General features: G+C 34.4%; 1 protein-coding gene across 2 annotated transcripts in view; it reads right to left on the bottom strand.

Moving 5' to 3' along the window:
* LOC145632256 (ABC transporter A family member 1-like) overlaps positions 1-27,575 on the bottom strand; it is a 32,872-nt gene extending 5,297 nt beyond the window's left edge. Inside the window, exons 1-32 of one of the 2 annotated variants that reach the window (XM_081684580.1) lie at positions 27,299-27,575; positions 25,234-25,313; positions 24,500-24,671; positions 20,799-20,881; positions 20,345-20,561; positions 17,907-18,136; positions 17,759-17,819; positions 17,569-17,655; positions 15,898-16,130; positions 15,701-15,815; positions 15,530-15,619; positions 14,239-14,396; positions 14,042-14,154; positions 13,442-13,548; positions 12,451-12,513; positions 11,953-12,039; positions 10,882-10,980; positions 10,601-10,785; positions 10,243-10,297; positions 9,996-10,067; positions 9,002-9,697; positions 8,664-8,842; positions 7,770-7,980; positions 6,962-7,045; positions 5,534-5,575; positions 5,322-5,418; positions 4,781-4,908; positions 4,580-4,684; positions 3,378-3,524; positions 2,154-2,426; positions 1,102-1,237; positions 73-152 (exon numbers count right to left, since the gene is read on the bottom strand). In XM_081684580.1, coding sequence (XP_081540706.1) covers positions 73-152; positions 1,102-1,237; positions 2,154-2,426; positions 3,378-3,524; positions 4,580-4,684; positions 4,781-4,908; positions 5,322-5,418; positions 5,534-5,575; positions 6,962-7,045; positions 7,770-7,980; positions 8,664-8,842; positions 9,002-9,697; positions 9,996-10,067; positions 10,243-10,297; positions 10,601-10,785; positions 10,882-10,980; positions 11,953-12,039; positions 12,451-12,513; positions 13,442-13,548; positions 14,042-14,154; positions 14,239-14,396; positions 15,530-15,619; positions 15,701-15,815; positions 15,898-16,130; positions 17,569-17,655; positions 17,759-17,819; positions 17,907-18,136; positions 20,345-20,561; positions 20,799-20,881; positions 24,500-24,671; positions 25,234-25,313; positions 27,299-27,385 — 4,572 coding nt within the window. In that variant the 5' untranslated portion in view covers positions 27,386-27,575. Of the gene's footprint in view, positions 1-72; positions 153-1,101; positions 1,238-2,153; positions 2,427-3,377; positions 3,525-4,579; positions 4,685-4,780; positions 4,909-5,321; positions 5,419-5,533; positions 5,576-6,961; positions 7,046-7,769; positions 7,981-8,663; positions 8,843-9,001; positions 9,698-9,995; positions 10,068-10,242; positions 10,298-10,600; positions 10,786-10,881; positions 10,981-11,952; positions 12,040-12,450; positions 12,514-13,441; positions 13,549-14,041; positions 14,155-14,238; positions 14,397-15,529; positions 15,620-15,700; positions 15,816-15,897; positions 16,131-17,568; positions 17,656-17,758; positions 17,820-17,906; positions 18,137-20,344; positions 20,562-20,798; positions 20,882-24,499; positions 24,672-25,233; positions 25,314-27,298 lie in introns of those variants that run through there. The other variant, XM_081684581.1, reaches the window with a different exon arrangement.
* Between the last annotated feature and the right edge of the window lie 423 nt (positions 27,576-27,998).

Below are 27,998 nucleotides of genomic sequence, written 5' to 3'. Positions count from 1 at the left end.
AACAACAAATTACTATTCAGTAGGTAAACATGTGAGTAGGTGATTAATTGCGAGAAAGAAAGAAAGACACACATGCTGACGAGCAGCCTTGGGATCCGAGCGTATATCTTTTCCAAATATAAAAGCAGTTCCCTCTGAAGGGAATTCTTCGCCTGCATATGAAGGTTAGAATAGATTATCAATCAAGTATGCTCAAAAATCATAATCTGTTGAAATGACCTTACTTCAAAATGCTCCAAGTATAATTTAAGTTAAGTACTCAGATAATATCAACTTCCACGTAAGGTAATCTGGTCTTATACAGAAGGGGGGAAAAAAAAAAAAAAAAAACACCTTTGTAAAAGAAACGTAGAAAGCCAGAGAAAATTTCATAAATGTTAACTATATGGCAAATTTTAACATACACAGTAATCTGTAGCATCTACTGTACTCACAAATATAGAAGAACAATTAGGTACCAATAGAAAACTAAGAAAATATCAGTAATAACAAATAAAGAGAAGAACAATTAGGAACCAAACAATAGAAAACTAAGCGAATCTACGTAACACTTTCCAATATGATTTCACAACTTTAATTTTCCATGGTTATTCACATTACTAAGGTTCCCAAACAAACTATCCCCATGATTTCCCTTAAGAAATTCACCCTCTTACTCCTTAATTTCAATGATTTCAATGTCCCACTCGGATAAGGAAATTCCATTCTCTCCCACACAAACAAAAACGAAATGTTTTTGCTCGCATAACTGACAACAAGTCATCAATTTGGAACATAAAATTGAAACTGAATACTTCACATGATTTGCCTAGTACTGTTTTACTATTACATCAATCAATACATTACCCATTGCTACCCAGAGTTAGTTTTGTGGGCTTAAAGGGCCAGGAAAGAAATATTGTTGTGACGTAAAGCATAATGCAGCATAACACTTTTATGACAATCCCTGTTGCACTTGAGGTTAAAAAAGAATGCAAATGTTTTCTCAGGAACCACACAACTAGTGATTTACAATGAATTAAAAAAAATATCAAGAATCTTTATGAATAAAGGTAGTGGGGGCATTGCCAATATATCTACTTCAAATTTTTGATACTATACCAGATAACATTGACAATGTGGTCGTCTTTCCCGCTCCATTTGTCCCCAGAAAGCCAAAACATTCTCCTTCATGGACAGCAAAAGTTAATGAATGAACTGCGACTTTTGGGCTTTGAACTTTTCCACCGGGGTAAACCTAAAAATTTCACTGATTCATGTCAATACTATATATCAATCAATCAATCAAAGCCTTAATCCCAAAAGTGGGGTCGGCTAACATGAACCAAATTTGATTATTCCGTGTAGTCATCAACATAAATCTTTCTCCTCCATCCCTTACGATCCAAAACTTCATCCTCACGTAAATCCATGCACTTCATATCCTTCCTCACTCCTTCCAACCAAGTCATCTTTGGTCTCCCTCTTCCTCGTTTAATCCCTCCATGGTCCCACTCTTCCACTCTTCGCACCGGTGCACCCTCGGGTCTCCGTCTTACATGTCCAAACCAACGCAAACGATTTTCCCTTAATTTATCTACAATGCCCGCCACACCTACTTTCTTGCGAATAACCTCATTTCTGATTCTATCTCTTAAAGTGTTTCCACACATCCACCTTAACATGCGCATTTCCGTAACCTCCATCTTTTTAATATGCTCTTTCTTAGAAGCCCAACATTCTATACCATAGAGCAACACTGGTCTTATGGCAGTCCTGTAGAATTTTCCCTTCAACTTTAAGGGAATGCTGCGGTCGCATAACACTCCCGTGGCCGCTCTCCATTTAAGCCACCCTGACTTAATCCTGTGGGTCACGTCTTGATCAATGTCACCATTCTTCTGGATGATCGACCCTAGGTACTTAAAACATTCACTCATGGTCAAATCCTTTCCATCCAAACTCACCACTTCATTGCTTGTCCCCCTCTGAGTGCCAAAACGACATACCAAATATTCAGTCTTACTCCGACTTAGCTTAAACCCTCTAGATTCCAACCTTTGCCTCCATTGCTCCAACTTGACATTAACCCCATCCTTAGTCTCATCCACCAAAACGATATCATCTGCGAACAGCAAGATAAAACAACAAAACTAAAACAGCAAAAGGCATACCTTGCACAGGTTACGCAAGTATATAATAGCTCTATCAGCAGCACCAGAAACCACCCTATTTCTTTCTGCTTTTACATCAATATCCTCATCAAGGTCAAGAGTCACAGCATCAGAAGATGAACCCAATAGAGGTTCTAATATATTGTTGGTGCTCGGACTGTTCACACAGCACAAACTCTTAATTCTACTCCAGCACAAATTAATTGTAATGGGTGTTATTTTGCGAAGAGGTAGAGCTTCAAGTCCAAGCGTTAATAGAAAAAAGAAGATGCTCTGCAAATACAAAAAAAAAATTAAAATAAATAAATAAATAAAATAAAAAAGCCATTTCAGAGACCTTTGTGATCCTCCTAATAGTACAAGTAAAAGTGTTCAATCTATCAAGTATGCCCAATTGCTTTTAATAATTTTAGAGCAATTACAATGAAAAATGTACATACAATGTTCTAATATCAAAAGATGAAACACGTACATACAATTTGAGTACTATTCTGCTATTATTTTCTTTCAAAAGCAAAAGATTGAAATAATACATAAAATTAATAAGATATTTTGACAAAGAAACAACATAACTTGCAAATAGATTGAATACCATGGGGGTGACAGTGTGACACACCGACACCCAAATTAGAAAGGAAAATCAGAGCAATTATTGCTCATGCAAGATATCATGTAAAGTTTCACATAAGAGTACAGAGAATAAATGAACTGCTACAGTACATCATTTGGCAAAAAAAAAAAAAAAAAAAACCTTCACAATAAGAAATCTGCTATTTTTTTTCCCCATGTGGGCATTCATCGCCCAAAAAACAAAGTTGGTGATAAACCAAAAGGGAACCAAAAGACCATTCTACTCCCAATTCGGGTTCCATTCATAACAACACACTTGAGCTCACTTTGATAGAGACCAAGTTACACTAGGCCATGAGGGTGTGATTGGCTACTGATAAGTCAAGCGGATGTAGGAGACATACAATCCCAATTTATCCACAAACACTCAGCATCAAAGAAAGAATAATTCAGAAGCACTATGAAAATGAAATACACAATAGATAATCCCCGGAAAATTGTACATATAACACATTTGATGGTGATTTGAAGTTTAGAAGAAAAAAAGGCAGAAGTTGGCAATCACAATATTTATGAGCATTACAACAAAAATAAGTGTGATTGTTATTCTTGAATGAAAACATTTCTAAAGAATAATTTGGATGAGTAAAGAACCTCAAAACCTAAATAGCAAATAGAGGCACCAGTAACATTCCAGTCAAGAACCCCATGACTGGATTTATCTTTCATCCCTTGGCGTAGAAGGGCTAATGATGCAAGTCCATCTGCAAAGCAGAATCCAGGTGCTAGTCTGAAAATGTTCTGCAAAATTATAACATATGTCAGGACTATTATCAGCATTGTCAGCAAGAAGGTAAACAAAAGAACATAGAAAGAAGATTATTAGTCAAATCATCCAGATAATTGATAAACAAATCAATTCTCCCAAAAAGCAAATGTCATATAATAAGCATTACCAACAATATAACATGTCAATTAAAAATCTCAAAACCCTGCACCAGTAAAACTGTTGCAATTAATCTGAAATGAACGAAGCAAGAAGAAAAGCACCTGACATGGTAAGATAGAGCATCTACAATGGCAGCTAACTTGCCATGCCATGTTACCTCAACGATTAGCTACTACCTTGCTAATTATATAATGCTCACTTGTCAATCAACTTTTAGTAAGGAGTTTGCTTGCCCAAGCAAAAGCTAATTTCCCATTTCAATTCTAATGGACAAGCTAGTAGCTTAGAACTAGGGGTGACAATTCAAGTCAACAGGTTGGGTTGGGTCAGATTTCAGGTCGCTTTCGAGTTGGGCTAAAAAATCTACTTCACAGTGATATTTTCAAATCGGGGAAAAAAATACACATTACAGAATTAATCATTTATAACGAAAAAAAGCCTGCTACACAATGCAATTGCCACCTCACATAACAGAAGAGATGAGGAGACTGAAGACTAGTTTATGCATCTCTACACCTTGTAGCACAGATATACAACAGTTAGATTCATGTCTTCTGTAACAGACTTAATAGGATTTACAAAAGTGGCAAAAGAATTGGCAAGAAAAACATAAGAATTAGGTGAATCACAGAGAGACCAATCCTGATATTATGAATTTCTTATTTCTTTTAATAAGGTTCCAAAACAAGTTGTGTACTTCCAAATCAGAGCATGAACAAGACTGTAAGTGATAAAGCCAGGAGAGGTATATCAGAATGAATTACTAAATTTCTGGTGAATAATATTAAATTTTTTGTGCCACGGCCATATAATTGCGTTCCCATAGAACTAAGGAAAAAACAAAAGCATACAATTGTTATCAAAGTATAAAAGCTGAAACAGAAAAAAGCAACAATAGAGCCCAAACCTTAAGATGAGAATTTACTGTAGCAGTTGTTTCCATCACCCCCATTACAAAGGAGATGACCATAAGAATAAGTCCGGTAAAAAAGTGGACCAGTAGAACAACATTCTGTGAGAAAAAAATAACATTATGCTAAGCAGGGAACTAACTCTGTTTAGTATAAAGCTATACAGATCATGCTAAACAACTCAGAAAAGAACAAACCTGTGCCACACTATGGTCAGAGAAAAAAAAAGTCAAGCAATATGTTGAAGATGCAACTGCTAGACCGTACTCCAGAAAGATAACAACTGTTGGGAAAAAACCGCCTGTTCCCACAAACTGATCCAATCCTGTAGATCAATATGACAAACGAAATTTTTAGGCACAACACTGAAAATGAAGAGTTAAACAAGTACCAATATGAAAGAAAAGAGAAAGTTCGTCAAAAGAGCACATTTTCCCATCAAGATTCTCAGGTCAGAAATATCAGTTTCCACTTATTTGCACTTTCAAGACAAGGACCAGTATGTATGCTGCCATAGGCAGAGACCACGAAGAGGAGAATAACAGCATAAAAGATTAAATTTTGGTAGATTTGAAGACAAAGACTCACTTTATATAGCCTATAATAACAAATTCTACACTTTAGTTGACATGTAAAAATGAAGAATAAAAATCGGATATGCTATAGCACCAGCAGGTGACTCAAAGTTCCATAGAAGACATGAACCCAAATTTGGGAAACTAAAGGAATGATGCATACCAAAGATGTAGAAAAGAACAACTGCAAAAGACGTCGGTAAAAGGAAGCTGACAAAGTCCCATAAATAGGTGGAAGCCCAATACGACAGTACAGATACCTGAGGCAAAATGAATAGCTACATGACTTTAACCAAAAGAAAAGTAATAATCACCCATTACAATAGCATAATATCTAAATTCCAAGAGGAATATAAAGGGCCAAATGAATCATACCCCACTCAGTAACTGCTGATGCTTAGCTTTTACTTCACGTTCCTGCAGTCACACATTTCGACTTCTTTAGACCATTGTTAACAATCCTCAAACAATACCAACATGTAAAATAAAAACCTTTACCATAGAAACAAAAGAAAGTAAAGGCAACAAATCAAGCACATCACAGCATAATATAGTTAATTTTACTCTTTCTAAAAGGAGCTACATTCTGTATATTTAAGCTTAATGATTTTTCTATGCACACGTTTTTTACAGATATGGACAGAATAATGATAAAAAATATTACTAACACTACTCTTAACATTTACTATTTGCACAAATTTATAGAAGCTTAGTGAGCGAGTGGGTGGGTGTAAGAAAATGATGGTTAACGAGAGAAAATGCACAAGAGTGGGTGGGTGTAAGAAAAAGGTGAATTAAGTAAGAGAGTGAGTATAAATGTGAATATTGTGGGGTAAGAAGGGTAATGTAGTAAAAGGAGTTTGCCAAAGTGAAAGTTTTGAGTGTTGACATATTTTAGAAATGAACCAAAATGGAAAATGTTAAGCTCATTCAGAAACAGATTTAGCAGTAGGAGAGTAGATAATGATGCTTAGGAAAAAAATTCTTTGGTATATGGAGAAAAATTCCCATGCACTTGACGAAGAGTTTGGCAAAACTAATTATAAAATATGCATAGGAACTAAGTGACTTGGTCAGCTGGTCCACCAACTTCACCATATTACTCATAAAGAGAGTAAATTTCATACATGCCTTCTCTATAACAATGCTTGTAGGGTTGTAGAGGAAAAAGGATGAAGGGACTTGGTCAAAGTGCCAAGTTACAATTGCAACAACTCAATAGCTCCCTTGGCAAATATATCATGACAACAGACATTTAAATGGTCCTTCAATGTACCACTTTGTCTGAAGAGGAGCTCCATATCACTCGATTAAAAAACCAAATATGTAAACGTTGATTTCAAACTTCTCCTAGACTATCATCTATAATGGCATCAGTTTGACAAATGCATCCAACTGACGTCTAATTTTGGTTACTTAAACATGAAACAGGCTATCACAGAAGTATTTCAGTTACATAACACAACATTAGAGCCATATAACTGCAGATATGGTACTCTTATGCCTTTCCAGAAAAAGATAATAAATCTCTAACAGATACTAGAAATCTGCCACATCTAATGCAAGGAGCCAAGGAATAATGACACGGCAGCATTAAGGATTTGCTGCACACTAATTTAAATGTCCATAGCACCATCAAGTACAGTAACGAACAAACAGCTCTATTGCCTCTATAAGCTGTTTTCATTATTATCGATACAGTAAACCAAAATAAAAACATTTTCTATACAAAAATAAAAGTCTGTAATATAACCATTATCTATATAAAAATAAAAGCCTGTGATACACAGCTAATACACGTACCTTTACTATAGGAACAGCAAATGAAGCAGGAATAAAAGAGAAAGCTATGGTGACAATAATTGCAGCTGAGAATGCATCCAAGTCCTGCAAATCAAGAATGTAACATGAGCTGCATGCCATGTAATCACAGTTGCATCTAAGGACACTTAAAGAATGTAACATGAGTTGCATGATATATGTCACACGCAGTTAATAAATAGAGTCATAACAAAAATAATTTGTTTGAAACTCGATCATCGAGTTTTGGTAAATCATTTGCAAAAATTATTGTTAGTTGCAAAAGCAACTTTAAATTAAAAAAAAGCTAGCTAGTTCATTAATTTAGTGACAAAGAGTCACATACGGGGAAATCTCACCGGAACAATGATCTTCCCACACTTGTTCAATACCAAACTGAACTAGCTTAGCGAGATGATATTTCCACACTTGTTTAATAACAAAGAGTCCATAACTCCATAAGTACATATGAGGAAGTATATTTGTTAATTGCAAAGCACCTTTGTCTCATACAAAAAAATTAATATGTCAATCATTCAGATAGGCTGGTGGTGGCTAGCTCGAGATTTCTGATAAGAACCTCTGTAGCCAGCTCCTCAAACTAGTCAGGCAAGCAAAGGTTGGCTAAACATGTTCATACTTTGAAGACACATAACAACCCCTAAGCTACCTCTTAAAAACAATTATCATAGACGAAGTCATGCATATGAAAACTTGAACATTTGTGGTTATTGAGCCAATCAAACTTGTCACTAATCACTGGTAAATAAGTGAGCACAAAATATCATTGCATTAGGATATAGGGTCATACATGGTGCTGCAGGTGTTGGCTTTTTGTCATTGGTAGAGGATGATTACGTGTTTGGATTGTCATGTTTCTATCAGAAACAGCAAACCTGAGGATTGCTGAATTCATCAAATTAATATAAGTTGGAGCAGCATGCTGGCAAGTACTGTTGTGTAGCACTGTATAACTTAGACTTCCATCATCATTCGGCTTATCCATTACAACAGCTCCATATCTGCATGGTATAATACAGCCAATAATAAATCCAAACAAATCATTAAGCAAATCATTATACACAAATTAAAGAAATATATGAACCCATTTAGAATGTCTCGTTAAAGAACCAAAACTTTGACCATGAATATTAACCAAAATGCAAGAAAATAAAACAAACTCATGTGGGGTCTTGTTAGAATTGTTCGATATGTAGTTTCAAAACATCAACTTTTTAAAATATTAACAATACATAATTAAAGATATTGATGACAAAAAAAAATGTGCATTGAAGGTGGAAAAGCAAATGGATTACACTATTTACATAATGCCATCAATAGGACAAGAATTCAGCAATCAACATTAGTGCTAGGAGTATGTTTTAAATTAATGGTTTTTAAAAGTAACAATGGAACATAAAGGACACAAAGGTGGCAGGGTCACCCATATAGAAAAGTGAATGTACAAGGGACAGGAGCGTTAACGCCTCACATTCATCAACAGAGGTGGAACTAAGCAGTGCAGTGGTATTCCTAAGTTGTCTTCTATTAATAGTGATAATAGGTAAGATAACCTAAATTAACGGAAATGCATACATGTAAACCATAAAGGAAATTGACTGCAAGTGTAGAACCGCCAATCTGCTAAAGCAAGAACAGAATTATAGAAACAAAAAATATGATGTCATAGGAGTGGAGCTCATACCTTGACTGATAGGATTCATTTAAGCTAGACATCAAAAATTCACTCATAGAAAGTAAGCGTGGTCCCAAACTTGGCCCAGCAGCCTCGATGGCATCTGATAGTGCCTTTTCTGGATCAGGAAATCTGTATGTACTAGGTTTAAACTCCTGAATCCAGCCACCATCTATCCATGATGCAATCTGAAATAGAATTCTTTTTCTGATTACGTTGTTTGATGCATTCTATTACTAATAATTTCACGTATATTCACTTTGATTTGCTTTTATGCATCATATTTTTCTTCACAAAATAAACAAAAGAAATTGTAAAAATCAAAAAGAGAATCCTAATCAACAAACCTCTTCTGAGATAGGATAGGCTAGATCAAATGGAATTGGAGCACCACCACCACCACTCAACAGAGGATTAAAGTTAGAAGTTGTAAAAGTTACAGAATTTTGGTCAGGATGAGGCTTCAGTTTAAGAAAAAGAAGTCCAAAAAATAGGAAGACAGCTGGAATTAGAAGCTGAAACACAATTGTTTTCTGATCTCTCCTAGCAGATACTGCTCTCTTTTTAATTAATGCCTTTGAGTGTTGCCAAAAGTCTGACCTCGAAATTACAGAAGTACAACAAAATTGCATTAATAGAAAATTAATGAAACACCAGATTGCAGCAAAGAACACTCTCACGGTCCTCCCTACGATAAGACACATGACCATCATAAAGTCCATGTAACTTCCACAAATCTTAGCAAAGAAGCTTTTTTTAGGCGTTTGATATTCTGAGGCTGAAGTAACCAGAGAATCATGGGGAGTTGATTTCTGCTCTACAGACTCTAATTCTTCAAGGTCAGACCCAGCCACTCTCAGAAATACCTCTTCCAATGTTGTCACAGATATGCCATAACTTTCAATACCAACACATTCATCCTCAGATGCACCAGCTTCATAGTTTGATGTTGACCTTTTCATACAACTTTCAAGCTCCTTGAACATTTCTTCAAAACAAGATGATGATGTCAAAGGGAGCTTAAATGAAATCTCTGTACCCACCTAAGACATCAAATAAATACCAATATCAGCATGCAATGAAGTACTTAAACCTTAAAAACTAAGTCATGTAATCCAAAATTTCACTTAGAATGGACAGCCTATCCACAAATATGAATATTACATCCGTGGTTCAGGATGGAATGAAAAATAACAAAATAGAAACATCATTATGTCCAAGATCTTCACAAATTTCAAGAACAAGGATTCAACTATTAAAGTCTGTTTTCCCTTATGTGGTGTTCAGGTGCAAAGCAACAAAAGGCTATTCTCCCACATTTTTACGAAAAAAATCACATACCTCACTCACTACAGTGGCTGCAGGTATATGACGATGAACAATATCTGCAGCAAAAGTGGCGCCGGGCGCAGTCTGTAAAAAACAAGAAGCAATTAGACTAGTGATGTCATGTAATTTTTTGTGCATAAAATTATCCATATGTGCAAAAAGCTAGTAACAGAAGATGCAATGAGACTAGTGAAATCATGTAATTTTTTGTTAAAATAAGCAACACGATTATCCATATGTGCACAAAGCTGAGACTAACCTTCACTAAAGTAAGGGTATAACCAACCCCATATTGATGCTTCAAGAAAAGGGAACTGCAACAATAATGAATCCAATTTCAGAATAAATAGGGAGCTGGGATTCACTATCTAATCCAATAATTTAAAAAATACACACACACACACACACAGCAACACACTATGTGAATGTAAATAAATCCGTAATTTAGGTGAAAAAATTTCAGCCCTCTCCCTCTTCACATGAGAAGAACATCACTATTAAGTAATAACCAACACCATCAACCCTACGGAACAAGGAAAATAAAAATATAATGCAAAATACTCATTTTTTATAGTTCTACTTTTTATTCACGGTGATGACTCGAGATAAGAAGGAACCTTCCACAACATTTCAAAGAGCCATTTGCCATGATAGCTATACGATCTCCTAATGCTTCAGCCTCATCCATTGAATGTGTCGTCAATAATACTATTCTTCCTTTCTTAATCTTCTTTATTAGCTGCCATGTCAAGCGCATTGAATAAGGATCCATCCCACTAGTGGGTTCATCCAGAATAATAACCTGCAAAACACATGAGCAAGCTTGTAGAGAGATTCGCAAAGAAAAAAAAAAAGATAAATATAAAAAGGAAATCACCCTAACAAAGGGATACCCAACCTTACTGTCTCCTATAAGAGCAATTCCCAGAGAAAGTTTCCGTTTCATACCACCAGATAAACATCTTACGAGGGTGTTAGCTTTGTCAGAGAGACCAACCTGTCAAAAAAATATAAACAAGGCAAAAAGCTAACGACCAAAGCAGAAAGGAAAAGAATCAAGATAATTTTTTTTTTCCAAAAGGATATTTCATCTTCAAGAAAAACCACCCTGATATTGTGCAAATTTCATGGAAAAGCTTCAGTCTAAGTTTTCTAGTAGACAGTACCATCAAAGTCAAAGGAAGGGTTATTTTGCACAGAAAAAAAAAAAAAAAAAAAAAAAAAAAAAAAAAAAAAAAAACACTATCTTTAACTAAGGATTGTAATGTGATGGGAGAAGGCTGAAAGGCAAATATCAACATATTTTAATATTTTAACTCATAGAATGACCGCACAAACAAGGAGGGCCATAAAGAAAGAAAAGGCATGATCCAAGAGAAATAATTACAAGAGAAACTCTCTAGATAGAGAGGACAAAGAATACTCAAAAATTCAAAATGAAGTGCATGGAGCCAGCTATAAAGAAACTCTAAAAAGGGTCTAAAACACATGAAAAAAATTTCAATTCTAAATCGATAATTATTTAACTTCCAGCCCCCTAATTGCCACTAAGTATAAGAAACACGATAGATTATTCTATCCATAAAAATGTAACAGACGCAAAAATATACTGACATGTGAAAGAATCAGTGCACAGCTCTGACATTAGCTCAGGCAAATTCCTTCAATTTGAAAGTTCAATAATTAAATCACTACATGAAGTGTCTTCATGACAACAAGTTATAGCCTATTGAAACCACTATACCAATATATGATAAATCATCCTGCTAGCCAGCTCTATTGGCTCTTTTGTATAGACTATAGTGTTATTTCAGATAACTGAAACAACAAAAGATACTGCAGAAATGGGGACAGTGAGTCCTCGTCAATGAGATAGAAATCATGAACAGATGGAACCAAATAAATAAATAAAGAAGAAATTAGCAGCAAGCATAATTCAGGAGCCCAGCACACCATCAGTACATAATACCTCATCAATCATATCTGTCACAACCCTTTCTAGAACATCTTCCTTCACACCTTTCAGCACGCCAAACAATTCCAAATGCTCTTTCACCTACAAAGATTTGAATCATGTCAAAGCAATGAAGCATACCAGCAGAAGTGTTCAAGCCAAAATCACAGAGCAAACTAATAGAGACATTGACATCAGAAAATCAGCCCTACAACTCCTAAGCAATGACTCAATATAGAACCAGTCACCACCAGCACAAATGCCTCTTCAAAAGGTCAAAAATAGTTCTCAATAGCCTACAAACATTTTGAAGCTATCAATAGATTTGAGATGAATCATTTCAAATCTCCAAATAACCAGAACAATGACAGTCTAATCGCCTCTGAAAGGCAGAATAAACCTCCTATGTGCAGTTGTCGGATCTGAGGAGGTCTAGCTATACACCATATTTTATCATACTAGACTATCACAGTTTTCAAGGATTATACTATCCAAATTGCTTGAAATGCTTACACTGAGTTCAGGAAAAAGAATATCACTTTGAGGGCATACTCCCAAGTCCTTGTGTATGTCATTCTGCATCAGACAAGAAAGTATTACATATTAGACTGGATTCAACACTTATAAAGTTAGAAACAACCACATAGGAAAGTAAGACAACCAGTAAAAGAAACACTACATGTAGATTGGATAAGCTCATTCACTCTCTCTATATCCACGGCCCACGGGTAGGTCGCAGCGGCACACTGTGAGATTTCCAAATCTCACATAGTACAATTTTGGTACCAATATCACATATTTTGGTACCCAAAAAAATTGGTACAAAACCCGCATGAAATGGTACAAAAATTTGAATTTGGTACAAAAATGTGATTGCTTGGTATTTTGGTACCAAAATATGCAATTTTCGTACCAAAATTATATGGAAATCTCACACAATGTGCAGCTAGGAGTTCCCTCTATATACACTAATATGAGGACGATAAAATAAACCATACAGAGCAAATCTGAATCTCTTTCATCAAAACATAAACATTTTACAAACACAATGTCTTTACTAGGGACATTGGTAATTTTATTAGGTACACTATTATTAATTGACCCAATAGTGAGGCCTTAAACCAAATCACTTGGCGTTAAAATACGACATCTAATCATGAAACAACTTTTACTATCCTCTAGTAACAAAAGGTGGAAAGTCTTTACAAGAATAGCCAAATCTATGAATCCACAAGTCTATTGCTCATATTTTCAGAAAATTTCAAAATGTGATCTCGTCGCTACAGTATAAAGACAGAAAATAGTACGGATAAATTAAAATCACCCAATCTGGAAAGCGAACTATTATATGAAACATAGATGATAGCAGTACATACACATACGTAAAGCACAAAATCAACAGACATCATCATCCACATCAAATCCTAATTGAAGATATATAACAAAATAAATGTGGAAAGCACATATAATTAAATTATACAAAATCTTCTGAGGAAACACATACCATATCTGTCAAAATATTTTTTCCAAAAACCAAAGCATCCCCGGAAGTTGGAGGAATAAGTCCAACAAGCATAGATATGGTTGTGCTCTTACCAGCCCCATTGTGTCCTACATAAAATAAAGCAGAAATTTAGCTACAAACAAACATATTATACAGAGAGAAATCATGCATAGTCTTCCTAGATGACATAAAATAAAGTGGTCTACTTCATATTCGTATTAAACATTGCTTTGAATATTAACAAAGCAATGTGTTTTCAGAGTACTCAATTTGGGATAAGAGAACTAGGAAGCCATTAATTTTCTTAAATTATTTTTTGAAAATATTTGTTAGCTTCGTGCATCGCTAAAGTTAGCAATAATACACAGATGACACATCTCTTAGTAGTTCGGCAGTTTAAAACCCTCCCATCCATCCTACAAGAATGCTGACCTCTTCAATTCTAAAGCTGGCTGTAATGAATAATTTGATAAATAAATTGCAATGTATCTGGAAACTTAAGCTTTTAATCACAAATCTCCCAGTAACATATATTCAATAAACATTTTCAAATATTTGATTGTTAAAAAAAATAGAGTTAAGGGCTGCCTGCATGCATACCTAGAAGAGCAAGAATCTGATTTTCATACAAAGTCAGCTGCAATGAGTTCACAGCACAGCAATTCCCTTTTTTGGAAGCATATACTTTATTAAGATTCCTTATTTGGAGGCACCTGCACATCAACATGCTAAATTTAAAAAAGTAAAGGGGAAGGATAAAATTTTAGTCACATAGATTTGTGGATGACCCAACCTACCGGCCTTCAACTTCTTGCTGTTTCATTTCCAAGCTAGTACCCTCGACTTTCAATCCAGATTCAAAAGAATAAGGCTTAATTTTATCTTTATTTCTCCTGAGGCATTTAGGCAAAATAAGCTTCCATGAAAATTTGGCATGATCCTCTTTTGGTAATACCTGAATACACAATAGAAACTCTGTAAATTATTAGCCATACATAAACCATTTAGTCCAAAAGAATTACTAGATATTTCAACAAATACTTTTGATCAACACCTTTAGAAAAAGATTTACTAATACCTAAATGATAGTTTTTCTTTTCTTAACAAAGGTTAAAGTGAGAAAAAGGGAGGAGAGAAACTAGGAAAAAACAAAACATTTTCTTGCATCAAGCTTGCATGTCTGTTCCAATGAAATTTCTACTTAAACCGGAGGAGAAAGACTCGTGACAATATCGGCAAACATGATAACACATTAAGTGCAATAGTTATCTAGTGGTTTAGATCTGCAAATAATCATCACTTCATCAGAACTTCCTTCTCTTAAAAAAAACACTTCAGTTTTTTTAATGCACCATTTTCCTTTTTGAAAAGTTGCATATTAATTGCACCATTTCCTTATGTGGTATTTTTTTTTCACTTTTTCGTTGTGTTCACACACGAAATTCCCTACCTACCCTTGTTCACATGTTATAACAACTTTTAATACCCTACCTTTTCTATCTCTCATTTGATTTTTTTCTCATGGGCACTTTTGACATACTCCGTATTTTACACCTTTTCTTAAATCTTGTGCCCAACCCAAATAGTGCAATTATAAAAAACGGAGGAAGTATTTCATATTTCACGCCGTACTTTTGTGATCTAAGTGTCAAACCATGTAAGCTTTTGACCATAATTTAGTTCCCTCATGCCACTCAGTTATAAAATGATATCAAATGCAAGAAACATTATTACATTAAAACGAGCTTAACATTTCACCAAAAAAAAAATTTAATACAAGTTTTAACATGATATCTTTACATTATAACACAATTTATTTGACCGCCAAAGTGGCATTAATCTTGAAATGAAGGCAGATTAATATTATCCATTTAAGATGCACAAAACTGAAAAGTCTCGTTGTGCAAGCAACATTTTTTTTATTTTCAAGAAAACGAATCAAAAAATTGTAAGGCTGGTATTTCAAATAAGTACTTCCGAGTTAAGAAGCATTTAGCAATACAAAGTTAGCAAAGGAACAAGAAGCACAAATTGTCAACCACATTTATTCCTTCATCCTTGTTACCAAAGAGGTTTTGATGATCATACCTTATCCAAGTAAATACCAATCACACCGTATAGCATTGCATCAAACACCATCATGCTCAGACAGACCAGAAAATTAACCCCAGATGATTCCTACATGAACCATTAACATAGACACTTTAATACTTGTAGGAAGCCATACTGAGAAATGCATCTTAAATAATGTAAGCATACACGCCATATATTGCTCCAACGCAATCCAACATGTGCTCTCTCATAATCTGCAAAGTTTATGGATCCCAACGCAAAGGCTGTAGGAGACAGCAACGATGCGGCAGCCTTCAATACCCTGGAATAAAGAAAATTAGAGAAACGATACAGGCACACAAATCTAACAAACTATCACCATCGTGAAAGACTCAAATACTGACATTGGTACACCTGGATCATTGACAGTATAATAAGGAAAGAAGGCTCCTAAAAATGCAAGTGTCCCAACTGCCACAGCTGTTTTAGCTCTTGTGAAAAATGTAGAAATTAAGAAAGAAAGTGTTATAGCGCTAAGGCCAAAGAAAAAGAAGTATACAAACACCAACGACTTATCACTGTACTCAAACAGGGAGCACATAGTGAAAGTGGTAATGATCCCGGAAGATACTGCAAACTGCATATTGGGAGAGAAGCCAAATTAAAATTTCATCAAAATCCAAAAATGGATAAGCAAAATAAGCAACCACTACAGGCTACATAATCCATGAATCAATTACAGCCAGAGGAGGACCAAAGCCCACCAAGATAAAGTATATTGGAAAAACAATTCGAGTTACAAGTTATATACTTCCATTGTTCTTTCATAATTGCAAAATTTGGTGACTATGTTTTTTCTTTAAGTATATATATCACAAAAATGGTCGAAGGAGAGTGCATGAATGGTGTAAAAGTCTGGAGTTTGTATTTAAAAATAAATAAATAAAAAATAAACAGGATGAAGTATGAAATAGACATGCCAAAAAAACACCCATGTGAATGTGCCCAAAAAAAACGCTAAGCACAATTTGCCTCAGATATACACTTGATCCCCCAAGATACCATCAATTCTGTACAACCTCATTAGACAAGTGATCCCCAAAATCCCATTTTCTCAAACCAAATCACTCAGAAAATTGTAAGCTGAATAGAGGGCATTAGGCCCTAAGCTTGCCCAGCTCCAAGCTAAATCTGTCAAATTTGTCAATTGGTAGGTTTCAAGTTTGGATTATTTAAAATTGGGTCATTTTCAAATACAAGTTGTGAATAGCGAATGCTAGCAATGGCCAAAAAAAAAGAAAAAAGTTTAGGGCACTTTAACAATTTCAAATTTTGGCAAATGTTTGGGTATATTTCAATGTGAATTTATTTTAAAATTTCATAACCTAAATTAAATGTATTATCAATATTATACTACCTCCATTAACTTTTAGTTGCAACTTTGGGGTATTATTTGTGAGATATAAAATATTCCAAAGTTGCAACTAAAAGTTAACGGAGGTAGTACATCTTTTTTTAAATGATTTTGTAATTACCAACCATTAAAATTGTCTTAATACAAAAAAAAAAAAAAACCATAATGACGTCAATTCAAAAACTAAGCTAATTATTCACCATAACTGAAAATTAAGGCTCAAAATAACAATTTTTTTTTTTTTTTTTTTTTTGCCTCAATTGCATGTTGAATAAAGGTAATTTGAATAAATTAGGTCATTTAAACAATCAGGTCGATTTTTCTTAAACTTATTACACAGGTCTCAAGTCATATGGAACAGCTTTGAAAAGACAACCCCCAATGTTGAGATTATCCCAAAATTAATCAATAGTTGGGATTGTTTAAAGAAGATAGGGTATAGTTGGACTATATTATTATATAACCCAATAGCACATAATGTTAAGATTCTATTATATGAAATTAACAACTCTATGAGACGTCCATAAAGGATGTTTTGACAAGATGTATAAACTATAAAGGATGAAAAAATATTCAGAAGCAAGCAAAGAACAAGCAGGACACATCCGACAAAATAAAACTTATTGTGGTTGAACTTCAGAAGGTGTAGTGCATTAAATACCTGTAGAGCGTAAGTTATAAACCATGAGATTTGAAAAATGTCACTTTTAAGACCCATCATGTATAGCCCATCCTTGATTTTTTGCTCCTAGAATAACAAAAATGAAATAAGCTTAGGCCAGAACTAAGAAATATAAGATATACATAATAGTTATTTGCTTGTTTCAAGTATCACCCATTCATTATCCAACCTTTTCAAAAACAGAATAACTTATCAGGCGAGATATGGGGTAAAGAAAACCCAGCAGGTACCTGTGCATCACAATACAAAGACGTGAACAACTAAAGGCTTATATTCTGCAAATGTAAGCTTATAATGAGAAAACAAATGTTACATACAATACTCCCATAACTTTCTTAATAATAAATTGGAACTCATCATCAGTGTAATCACGAGTTGGAAAAGGAACCAGCCGTATGTTTGAAGGAATGAACTGCATTGAAGGAAACTTCAGCGAGGATTGTATGTCAAAGGAATTGAACACAGGGGCTTCAGAGCCATCAGAAATGTTGCTAATATCAGATTCCTGAGCAGCAAATATTATGAAGGAATCGAGAACTTGTTGAAGCTGCACCAAGAATTAAATTAAAATGAATAAAAATCAAACCCTGCAGTGATAATAGTTAACATACGATTACAGCACACAGTGGTGACGATGAAGAGTCCAAGAAGGCAACTTGTAGTAAATGCTAGATAGCAACATAACACGGCTGGAGGCCTAACTTACACCATTGGCAATCACTTAGTTATTTGGCTATTTGAATTGTAATAAACTTCAATGTTAAATAGAAGCTTGGCCCTACGTTTATACATAAAAGTAACTTGGGGCGATTGAGTTTACAGGTATAGATGATAGTAATATGCAAGATTTAATCAAAACAGTTATAAAATAGTACAGTAATCAAGAGTCAAATAACCTACTAACCAGGCCAAGAAATGCAAAAAATTTCATAACTTTCAACATAGTTGTTTATGTAAAGCACAATCTGACATACGAACATGCTAATCGCCATTTCTGTTGTTATAGATCAACAATTACTCTTCATTTAATAGGAAAAGTTTCAGAATATAGGGTATGAGCTGCAAACATGAAATCTCTACAATCACACATATTTCAGAAATTTCATACAAATCAACAAAAGAATTTTAAAGTCATGTATTCTAGATCTACAAAGTAAGTCACATTTTGTTGATGACTATAAAATTACAGGTATTTGGTTTGTTATAGAATGTAGAAAAGCCATTTAGTTTGTCATTGAAACTAACATAAGAAATTTCTTGATTTCACATAAATAAAGCCAAACTTCAATGTTGACCTAAGATAAAGCACTCCTCTACCATGCTGCAGAAACAATACAAGACTCAGGCTCCAAAAACTCATCAAAGATGGTTAGTAGTACGTGTGGTTGTATAATGATGTCTTTGATTGAGGGAGATGGGATAGCTATCTTCCCTTTATTTAATATGATTGTATTGCTAACGGGATGTGGTGTGCTCTGCGTTCATTTTGCCCACCACATAATAAATTAAAATTATATAGTTTGTCACAGAATTGTCGAAGCTCGTGTGGCTTAGTATATATAGAGCATAGACTTGGGAATAGTGGCGGAACTTTGTTTAGGCTGGCAAGGGCCCGACCCCCCTAAGTATTTTGGAGTTGTTCCTTATAAGCAATTTGATGTCTATTTATTGCATATAAAATGTTGTGGTTGGGGGATCAAACCTTAGCCCCCCCAACTTTTTGGCCCCAGATCCACCACTGTTTGGGAAGATAGAGATCTAAAGTCTCAACATAGCTATCATCCTTTTATGATAATGAGAAGACACTACCAATTAATGAATCAAGTGCCAACTCAAGTCACTATGTTGTAACTAAAAACAAGGGGTTCCATGTGGCAAGGAGCTGTAGAAAGACATTGCTTTTTAAAAAAAAAAAAAAGTAAACACCTACATTAACACTTATGCTATGGTTGGATAACAAATTAGAAGGGAAATGGAAGGGAGGGAAATAGGAGGAAGGGGAAGGAAGGGAAAGTGGAGGAAATGATGAGCTCCATTTTCCCTCCAAATCTCTCCAATTTTGAAGGGATGGTCTTTATTAAAGGAGGAGGGAAAATGGATCCCTCCCTCCCCCTCCCCTTCCCTCCAAACAAGGAAGTTTGTCTCCCTCCCTTTCCCTTTCCCTTCCCTTCCTTTCCTTCCATTTTTTGTTATCCAAACATAGCCTTAAAGTTTCTAAACAATGTTTTACATTATAGGATCTCCTAGCCTCTTTGATGAATACGAGACCTATGAGACAAATGCAACTAAGATTTGAGTTTCACCAGATCGACTGTTTAAGTATAGGCTAAAAAGAAATTTCATGGTGCAGTAGAACTCTATATCACTAATTGATACACATTATCAATTCCAATAACATAAAGACTAACAGTCTAAAAGTGAACTAATGTCTTTATGAAACACTAATACATGGCCCCCACATGTCCATTAACTAACACATATCACCAAGGTCCTAAACGAAAGAAAAAGTTTGACATAAATTCAGGTACATTATTCTATAAGCATATAGTATGCATAATTGTAAAATATGTTTTTTTTTTCCCTTCTATAATCCTATTTACCATACTTGATACCAACACAGGACTGCACATGTAATTCCTACAATGCAGCTCTTTCCCAGAGAACTAATTACAATTGCATGACTGATTATAAAAAGGCAGGCAGATAGGTAAAAAATGTGCAAAAATGGTTGTATAAGTATAGGAAGAGATCATACAGTCAAGAAACCACTAAATCCATACTGCAAAATTGGAATGGTGTTCACACCCAGTTCCAAGTCATTAAGATAAGGACCATCAACATCCATGATGGATTTGACATCAGGAAACCCGGAGAAAGCCCATGTGTGGTTAAGGCGAATACTGTAGTCATATAACTTAGGACCTTGACTGTGAAATACCACTGCCCCTCTGATTTTAGGATATGGACAATTCCTGAAAGAAAAAAAAAGACAAAAAAATAAAAAGATGAGTCTACACTGAAAAACAAGCTGAATAAACAGAATTTACATGGTTTGGCACACACACATTTTAAATCCTACAATAGTTTAATCTCCCGTACTGAGACATTCTATCAAGAATCTTGCAAAAATTTAATCAGCCCGCCATTCTAAAAGGGTAAAACAAAAACTTCAATGAATGTTTAATTAAACACACATATAATGTACTCACTTCTCTTGATTGCAGGTACCATACAAATCTGAGCGAATGTAGGTTTCAAATTCCAATTCGTCCGTGTAGACTCTAGCAACTAACTGTGAACAAGTTAAATCAATATAAATAAAAGTTCATAAAGATTCAGGAAGTATCTTAAGCTCATATAAATCTGGTAAATGAAAACTTGTAGAAGAGGTTTTCAAAGAAGGTTTTAGAAAAACAAGATGGCCGAGATACAAACCAAGAAATTTCTTGTGTGATTGGATATTTAGTGTTCTTATCTGACTTAATCTTGTTTGCTGGTTTGGCTTGGCTCCATGGTTTGGGATGAAAAAAAAATTCAGAAGGAACATATGTCTTGTACTCCATTTAAAAATAATGGTTATGGTTTGCTTTTCATCACAACCAAGGCAATCATTGGAAAGTAAGAGAAAAGAAAAAAGTGAAGAGATAAATTATAAGATTATGTATAGTTAAGGAATGTCATAAGAAAAGTATACTTAGATAAAGTAAGTGGAGTAAATGTTTGGAAAGAAGAAATAAATAATGTACGTCCTATGTTCCAAAATAGAAATAGTAAAAGTGTAATCATAATTTTGGAATGGCTGAGTGTGACCATTAGTTCAAAGCGGAGAAGTATAACAATTCATAGAAGTGATAGAATAGCGCCAACTAAAGCTAGTGTAGAGTTGCACCAACTTTAATGTTGGTTGTATAGGGAAGGATCAACTTTAATTAGGGTGTGCATAATGACAATTCAACACAACCCTCCCCTCTCCTTTCTTCGGTCCACACCAGCCTTGCCATCACCAAAGAAATACAAAATAAAACTAGATATGCCAGCCTTGGACAGTTTGGAAAAATTGGGCACGGAAAAGATAGGGGATGCCACTATTGCCCTTTTTGAGCTCCTCAAATGCTTGAGTCACTTCTAAACTATGCCCAACACTATCCTTCATAGGTTGCAGAATTGGCTATAAACACCTGTTTAATCAATTAAACCTAAAAAACCACATATATCAGCCTTCCCTATCCTTTTTAAGTTGTTCCCTTGTTGTAGAATTAGCTATGAATGTTTGCTTAACCAGTTGAATCAATCAATCAAAGCCTTAATCGGTTAATCCCATAAGTGGTGTCAGCTACATGAACCAAAAGTGATTATATTGTACAATCCCCAACAAAAATCTTCCTCCTCCATCGCTTACGATCAAATACTTCATTCTCATGCAAATCTATATGCTTCATATCCTTCCTAACTCCTTTCAACCAAGTCATTTTCGGTCTCCCTCCTCCGCGTTTAACCTCTCCATGATCCCACTCTTCCACTCTTCGTACCGCTGCAACCTAGAGTCTTCGTCTTACATGCCCAAAGAGCAGGTGATTTTTCCTTAGTTTGTCTGCAATGCCTACGACACCCACTTTCTTCCGGATAACTTCATTTCTAATTCTATCTCTTGAAGTATTCCCGCACATCCATCTTAACACACATCTCCGTAACCTCCATCTTTTTAATATGCTCCTTAGAAACCCAACATTCTTGTACCATAGGGCAACATTAGTTTTACAGCAATCCTATAGGATTTCCCCTTCAATTGTAAAGGAATGCTTCGGTTAAATAACACTCTATGGCCACTCTCCATTTAAGCCACCCCGACTTAACCAGTTAAACCTAAAAATCCATATAAATCTACCTTCAATATTCTAGGATGTGGCCATGGCCTTGCTAGATGTCTTTCTATTGGTGTACTATCATGGAGACCCACTAAGGGACTAGTAAGTTTTTATTCATTAATTTGACTCCATTATAGCTTTCTCGCTAATACAATTGATGCACGGTTACAAACTGCACACTAGGGACATTCTGTAAACTTGTTTTATTTTATATTGCTTTTTAGTAAATACCGAGGGTAAGCACGTGTGCATAGGGTTGTACAGAGTGCGGTTTAGACCGCAAACCAAACCGCAATTTTGCGGTTTGGTGCGGTTTGCGGTTTGAAATTTGCGGTGCGGTGATTAAAAATGACCAAACTGCAGTTTGCGGTTTCAAAAAATATTGAGACCAAACCGCACGTTAATGCAGTTTGCGATTTATATACTATATTTTCATTAAAATTATATAAAAGAACTAAATTATATGAGCTAATCTTTAACTATTAGTTAATTAAAGATTAATTAAAAGAGTTTAATATTTGAATTATGAACTAATAATTATAAAATAAAATAAAAGTTTTGTTTTTAAAAGAATAATTACAATTTTAAATACGGTTAAACCGCACCGCACCAAACCGCATTTTGCGGAGCGGTTTGGTGCAATTTTTTTTAAAAGTGCGGTTTGGTGCGGTTTTTTTAAAAGTGCGGTTTGGTGCGGTTTTTTAAAAAGTGCGGTTTGGTGCGGTTTGAAAAAATTACAAACCGCACTTTTGCGGTTTGGTGCGGTTTATGATCCAAACCGCACCGCGAGTGTGCAATTGCATATGTCCAACTACCATTCTCTTTCTCTATTTTAATGTAATAAATTATATGCCTTGTGGTCACTAAATAATAATGGAATTATTAAATTGGTCTTTGTTCTTGCGTACTTGTTTTACGTGCTCAAAAATGTTCTCAAAGAAAAATATATATAGTCATGGGATTTGAAAATTTGGAATCACTTGGTTCTTCTAATTTTTAAATAGTTGTCTTTGTTCCTAATTCTCTTTGATTTTTTTGGTTGGTAAAGGTATATGGATACGAGTGAGGAAGTTTATATAAATGACTTAATTATGAGACAACTTAAATTTAATATCTAGTTTTGAATCTTTGGGAATTGATTGGGATTGCAAACTAATTTCATGACTTGTAGGCCACCTAAATAATGGTCTGAATAGTTTTAGTTTTGATTTTATTGTTGTATATTCCCAAGGTTTGAACCCTGGTTTCAAATAAAATATGGATTTTGATTAAATAAAGAATTTCAAATTTTGTGTGTGAAACAAACTTCATTGGTGATGCTTCAGCGATTCAACAAACAAAATTCTACATGCTAGAAATAACATTGCAAATACAAGTAATGTTTTAGCAATATCCTTGAAAGTTGATGATGACTACTAGCAGCTATGACCCATAATTTTCCCAGCAATCTTATAATTAAAACAACACCTTCTCTGATTTAACTTCTTATTGCCGCTAATACTAACTGAAAATCTCTGGTCAACCCAAGAATATGGTTGGAACATAGATCACCACTAAATTTTACCTCCAAGAAAACCATAATTTAAGATTAATCCCACAAAAATAGTTTCATAGCCTGAACTTTCCCTTTCCAAACCTCTTCTCGCTGAACAACCTATCCAACCAGCTAAATTGACCACAAACTTATCACATCTACCATGGAATAGCAACAGCACCATCAATGTGCATAGCAACTTCTCACATCCCCTAGATCCCAAAGCCTTCATCTACAACAATGAGTGTCTGTGGGCCATCATAGAAGAATAAAGACAAAAGTGTATGGTAGAGAGAGAGAAAGAGAGAGAAATCCACCAACTTCCCAAAATAGAACTCCAAATCCATTCGGCTAATATCTAAAGAGTTTGTTTCAGCTCGCAAATATTGCAGCAGCAGTGAATCATAAAGGAATACATAAATATGTAATAATTTAAATTTGGAGCAAAAGGTAGACTAGCAAAACTTAAAAGAAAATTTTATGAAACAAGGTAGAGCCAAGCAATGCAAACCTTCAGCAAGGGGAACCGCAATGACAGCAAGTTAATCATTGCTCTTGTCTCGCTTGAATTGGGAGTAAAAGCTAAATACTCATTCTTTTCAGCTAAGAACGCCAAAATTTGGTCAAAGGGACGAGATATATCGCCTTTACCAACCTCCAACAGCATATCTTTCCGAATATTCCTATAAGAAATTTAGCAAGTCAAGTATCATTTTACTTCTACAAATGTTAATATTTACATACAATTCAAAGTAGTTCCTTTGGGTAAAAATTACCAAAAACTAAACAACATAATTGCAACAAATAAGCAACGAGGACAAAAATGATATATCCAATATCTTTTAATTTCTGGGTTCAGGTCAAAGGAAGTAACTCCTAGCTCCAATGCTGGTCTCTAAGGATTTTCAATGATGTGAGTTGCTACCGAGTCTGGATTAATAATTTAATTGTAAATTTTTCTCTTTTCTTATCTTTTTAACATGGACATTGTGCCTCAAATTAGAAATTTTCACTCACAAACTTATAATTTGGATAAAACAAAGAGATGAAAAGTACTCCCCCTTTTCCAATTCATTTAAGTTGCAAGCCATTTGGTTTCTAGCCATTTTAATTTAGCTCCTTCTAAATATTTTATTTATCAGAAAAGTAGCTAAGCCATACAAACAGAAAATGGCATGGTCTCATGTTGATGCAGAGAAAAGATGACAAACCAAAATAAAATATCAAAAGTTAAGGATAGCATACGGTTGGGCAGGGTGTATGCGTGTGTCAACTTGAGTTCGAACAGCAATCAACATCAGCATCACAACTGTAGGAAGAAATATCTACATAAAAAGGAAAGGTAAAAGATGAATAATTCAGAAAGATGAAAAATACATCTTAGATATCCTTCTTGCCATCATCACATAATTCATAAGCCACAAAGGATCAACCGCAGCCAAATAAATGCATACATAAAATACAAAACAAACTAACATGAATTAACAACTAGTATTGGTCTTTAGAAAAATTTATCAAAATCGAGATTCTATTTTGAATCAAAGGGGCTCTAAGAAGTAAGTCATAAAATCGAACGACTCTGCTGCCATGCATAATCAAGACATCATATCCAAATTTCATTGAAAATACACACATTCTAGGTAAAAAGCCTAATTATTTATTAAAAATAGTTGCTTGCCAAAAAGCAACCAATAATTGACAATATATATTTATAAATAAAATATTGTAGGCATGTTTTAAACTTGTAAGGTTTTCACTAATTAAGAGAAATATGTAAAATAAGGTAGAATCTTAAATCTAATCGTATGGACATACATGAATCATAGAATCGTAACTAACTAAGATTTAAATCGAGATTTTTATAACTATGCTGCAAAAAATACTATTATCGCAACTAGAAACACATTTCCCAAATTTACAAACAAAAGACTAATGATGGATGGATAAACCATTGTTTAGCTACATTTGACAAGAACAAAGTTCCTGTTCTAGCCTAGAGTTAGCGCCTTACTAGAAAGGTGACTATCATGAATATTCATCCAAAATTTACATCAAAGATCCTTACATCTTTATATATCCAAGTCCACTATATGCTTTGTTTCCATCTCTATTAAAGATTTTGTGACCCACAAGTGGTAGATCATTAGATGTAGGAAGCACATATGTATTGTAATGGCATTAGAATTGAGCGCCACATCGTGTCACACAAGTATCTAAGAACCATACCTTTGACCATTGATAAATTGAATATCTTAGATATAAATTTAAAATATAAAAACAAAAACAAAAAACCTAGCCTCATATTGAAGCAGGGAATGCACTTAGGCAGTTAGTCCTCGTTTGGTTTGATGTAAGCATTTTCAATGAAAATTAATTGACATAAAACATATTTTCATATAAAAACACAATTGCAAATTAGTTTTCCTTTGTTTGGTTGCATACAAGAAAAGTTAAAGAAAAGTAAAACATAAGAGTGAGAATGTCACGATGAATGATAGGAAAGTAAATATAAGGTAGGAAGGAGGGAGGAAAATGTGGCTTCCCTTGTTTTGTAAAGGAAAATATTTTCTATCATTAAGGATGCAATTTTCCACCATTGGGGAAAATTGTTTCTTACCCCTTCACAAACCAAACAAAGGAAAAGGAAAAATCATTTTCCATGAAAACATTTTATATCAAACCAAACATGGGCCTTAAAGGAAGCAAAAAGTAGTGAATTTCTTCCTTTCCAAATGCCTCATTTAACCCAAACTTGAAACATCGAGGTTGTTTAGGTGAGCAAATTAAGCAATAATCACTTCCAAAATCCTAGTAGAACACTAATTTTCCTCTATCCACTTAGTAGTCCCCTCCCAACTATTCTATATTTTAATACACCTCTAGCAACATTCCAACGTATCCTAATTCAAAAAGTAAAATCTAACAGCCAAATTAAAGACTCTAAACCAAAAATAAATAAATAAATAAATAAATAAATAAGTAAAAATTGAATTATAACCATTTCATATTTTCGTTCATTCAATCCCTAGCTCTTTAGCCTGAAAATGAGAGCCCCTCCATTTCACTCATTCCTAGTGTTCTTTAATCTACAAAATTACAAAAACTACGCGAAAAAAATTAAAAAATAAAAAATAGACAGGAACATGATCAAGCTTTCATTTTCGGAACTACAGGACACCCAAAAACAACAATCAACTGTATGATCAAAAATCTTAAAACAGCAAGCAACAATCAAAAGTAGAAAAACAACAAAAATTCAGTTCAAACATTCAAAACATCAACAACAACAAAAAAAAACAAGGATCAAAACCTCAGCAAAAGTAGCGTAAGGATGGCGAATTTTAAGGAGCCAGTTTTTGCGAAGCATCGCCTTCAACTGCCGCCGTGATTCCGCCATAATCGGTGAGAGAAAAACCCTAATTTCAACGATAACGTCACCGGAAAAACATCGGAGTAGGAGAGAGAATTTAGTGAGAGAGATAACAAAAATTAAAATAAAATGCAGAAGTAAAGTGGAGGTGGCGGGCGGGAGGTGTTGAAAAAAAAAGAAACAGTAGAAACAAGTAGACAAGTGTTGGGAAAATTGGATGTTAGTGTAATCGGAAGTTTCCTTTGATTTTTATGTTAAAAATAGTATTTTAGTACTCTGTTGTTTTCAATTGAAAAATATAGTGGGGAATAATCGTCGTTGAAAATACTCTTTTCTATTTGTGTTTGTAGTGAAGCTAACGTTATTTATTCCTTGCTATGTTTGTAAGCAAGCAATTTGATTTTCGAATGGATGGGGACAAGTTTATTTATTAGTAGTACTAGGACAGTTTCGATCGTCATTACTTTATTGGAGTGGTTCGTGAGGGTGTAATTCTATACTCTATAATTATTTTAAATGAAGTACTCCCTCTGTTTCATAATGATGTTTTTATTTGGAATCTTTGACTTTTTAAAAAGGAAAAATGGAAAAGAAAAATCCAACCTTTCAACTTTTTCTTTACAAAAATCCAACATTTTGA

Source organism: Chenopodium album, chromosome 5 (genome assembly GCF_948465745.1).
Source record: "Chenopodium album chromosome 5, dcCheAlbu1.1, whole genome shotgun sequence".
NCBI classification, from domain to species: Eukaryota; Viridiplantae; Streptophyta; class Magnoliopsida; order Caryophyllales; family Amaranthaceae; genus Chenopodium; species Chenopodium album.
The sequence above is the reverse complement of the archived record's forward strand: the minus strand, read 5'-3'. Positions and strand labels throughout refer to the sequence as shown.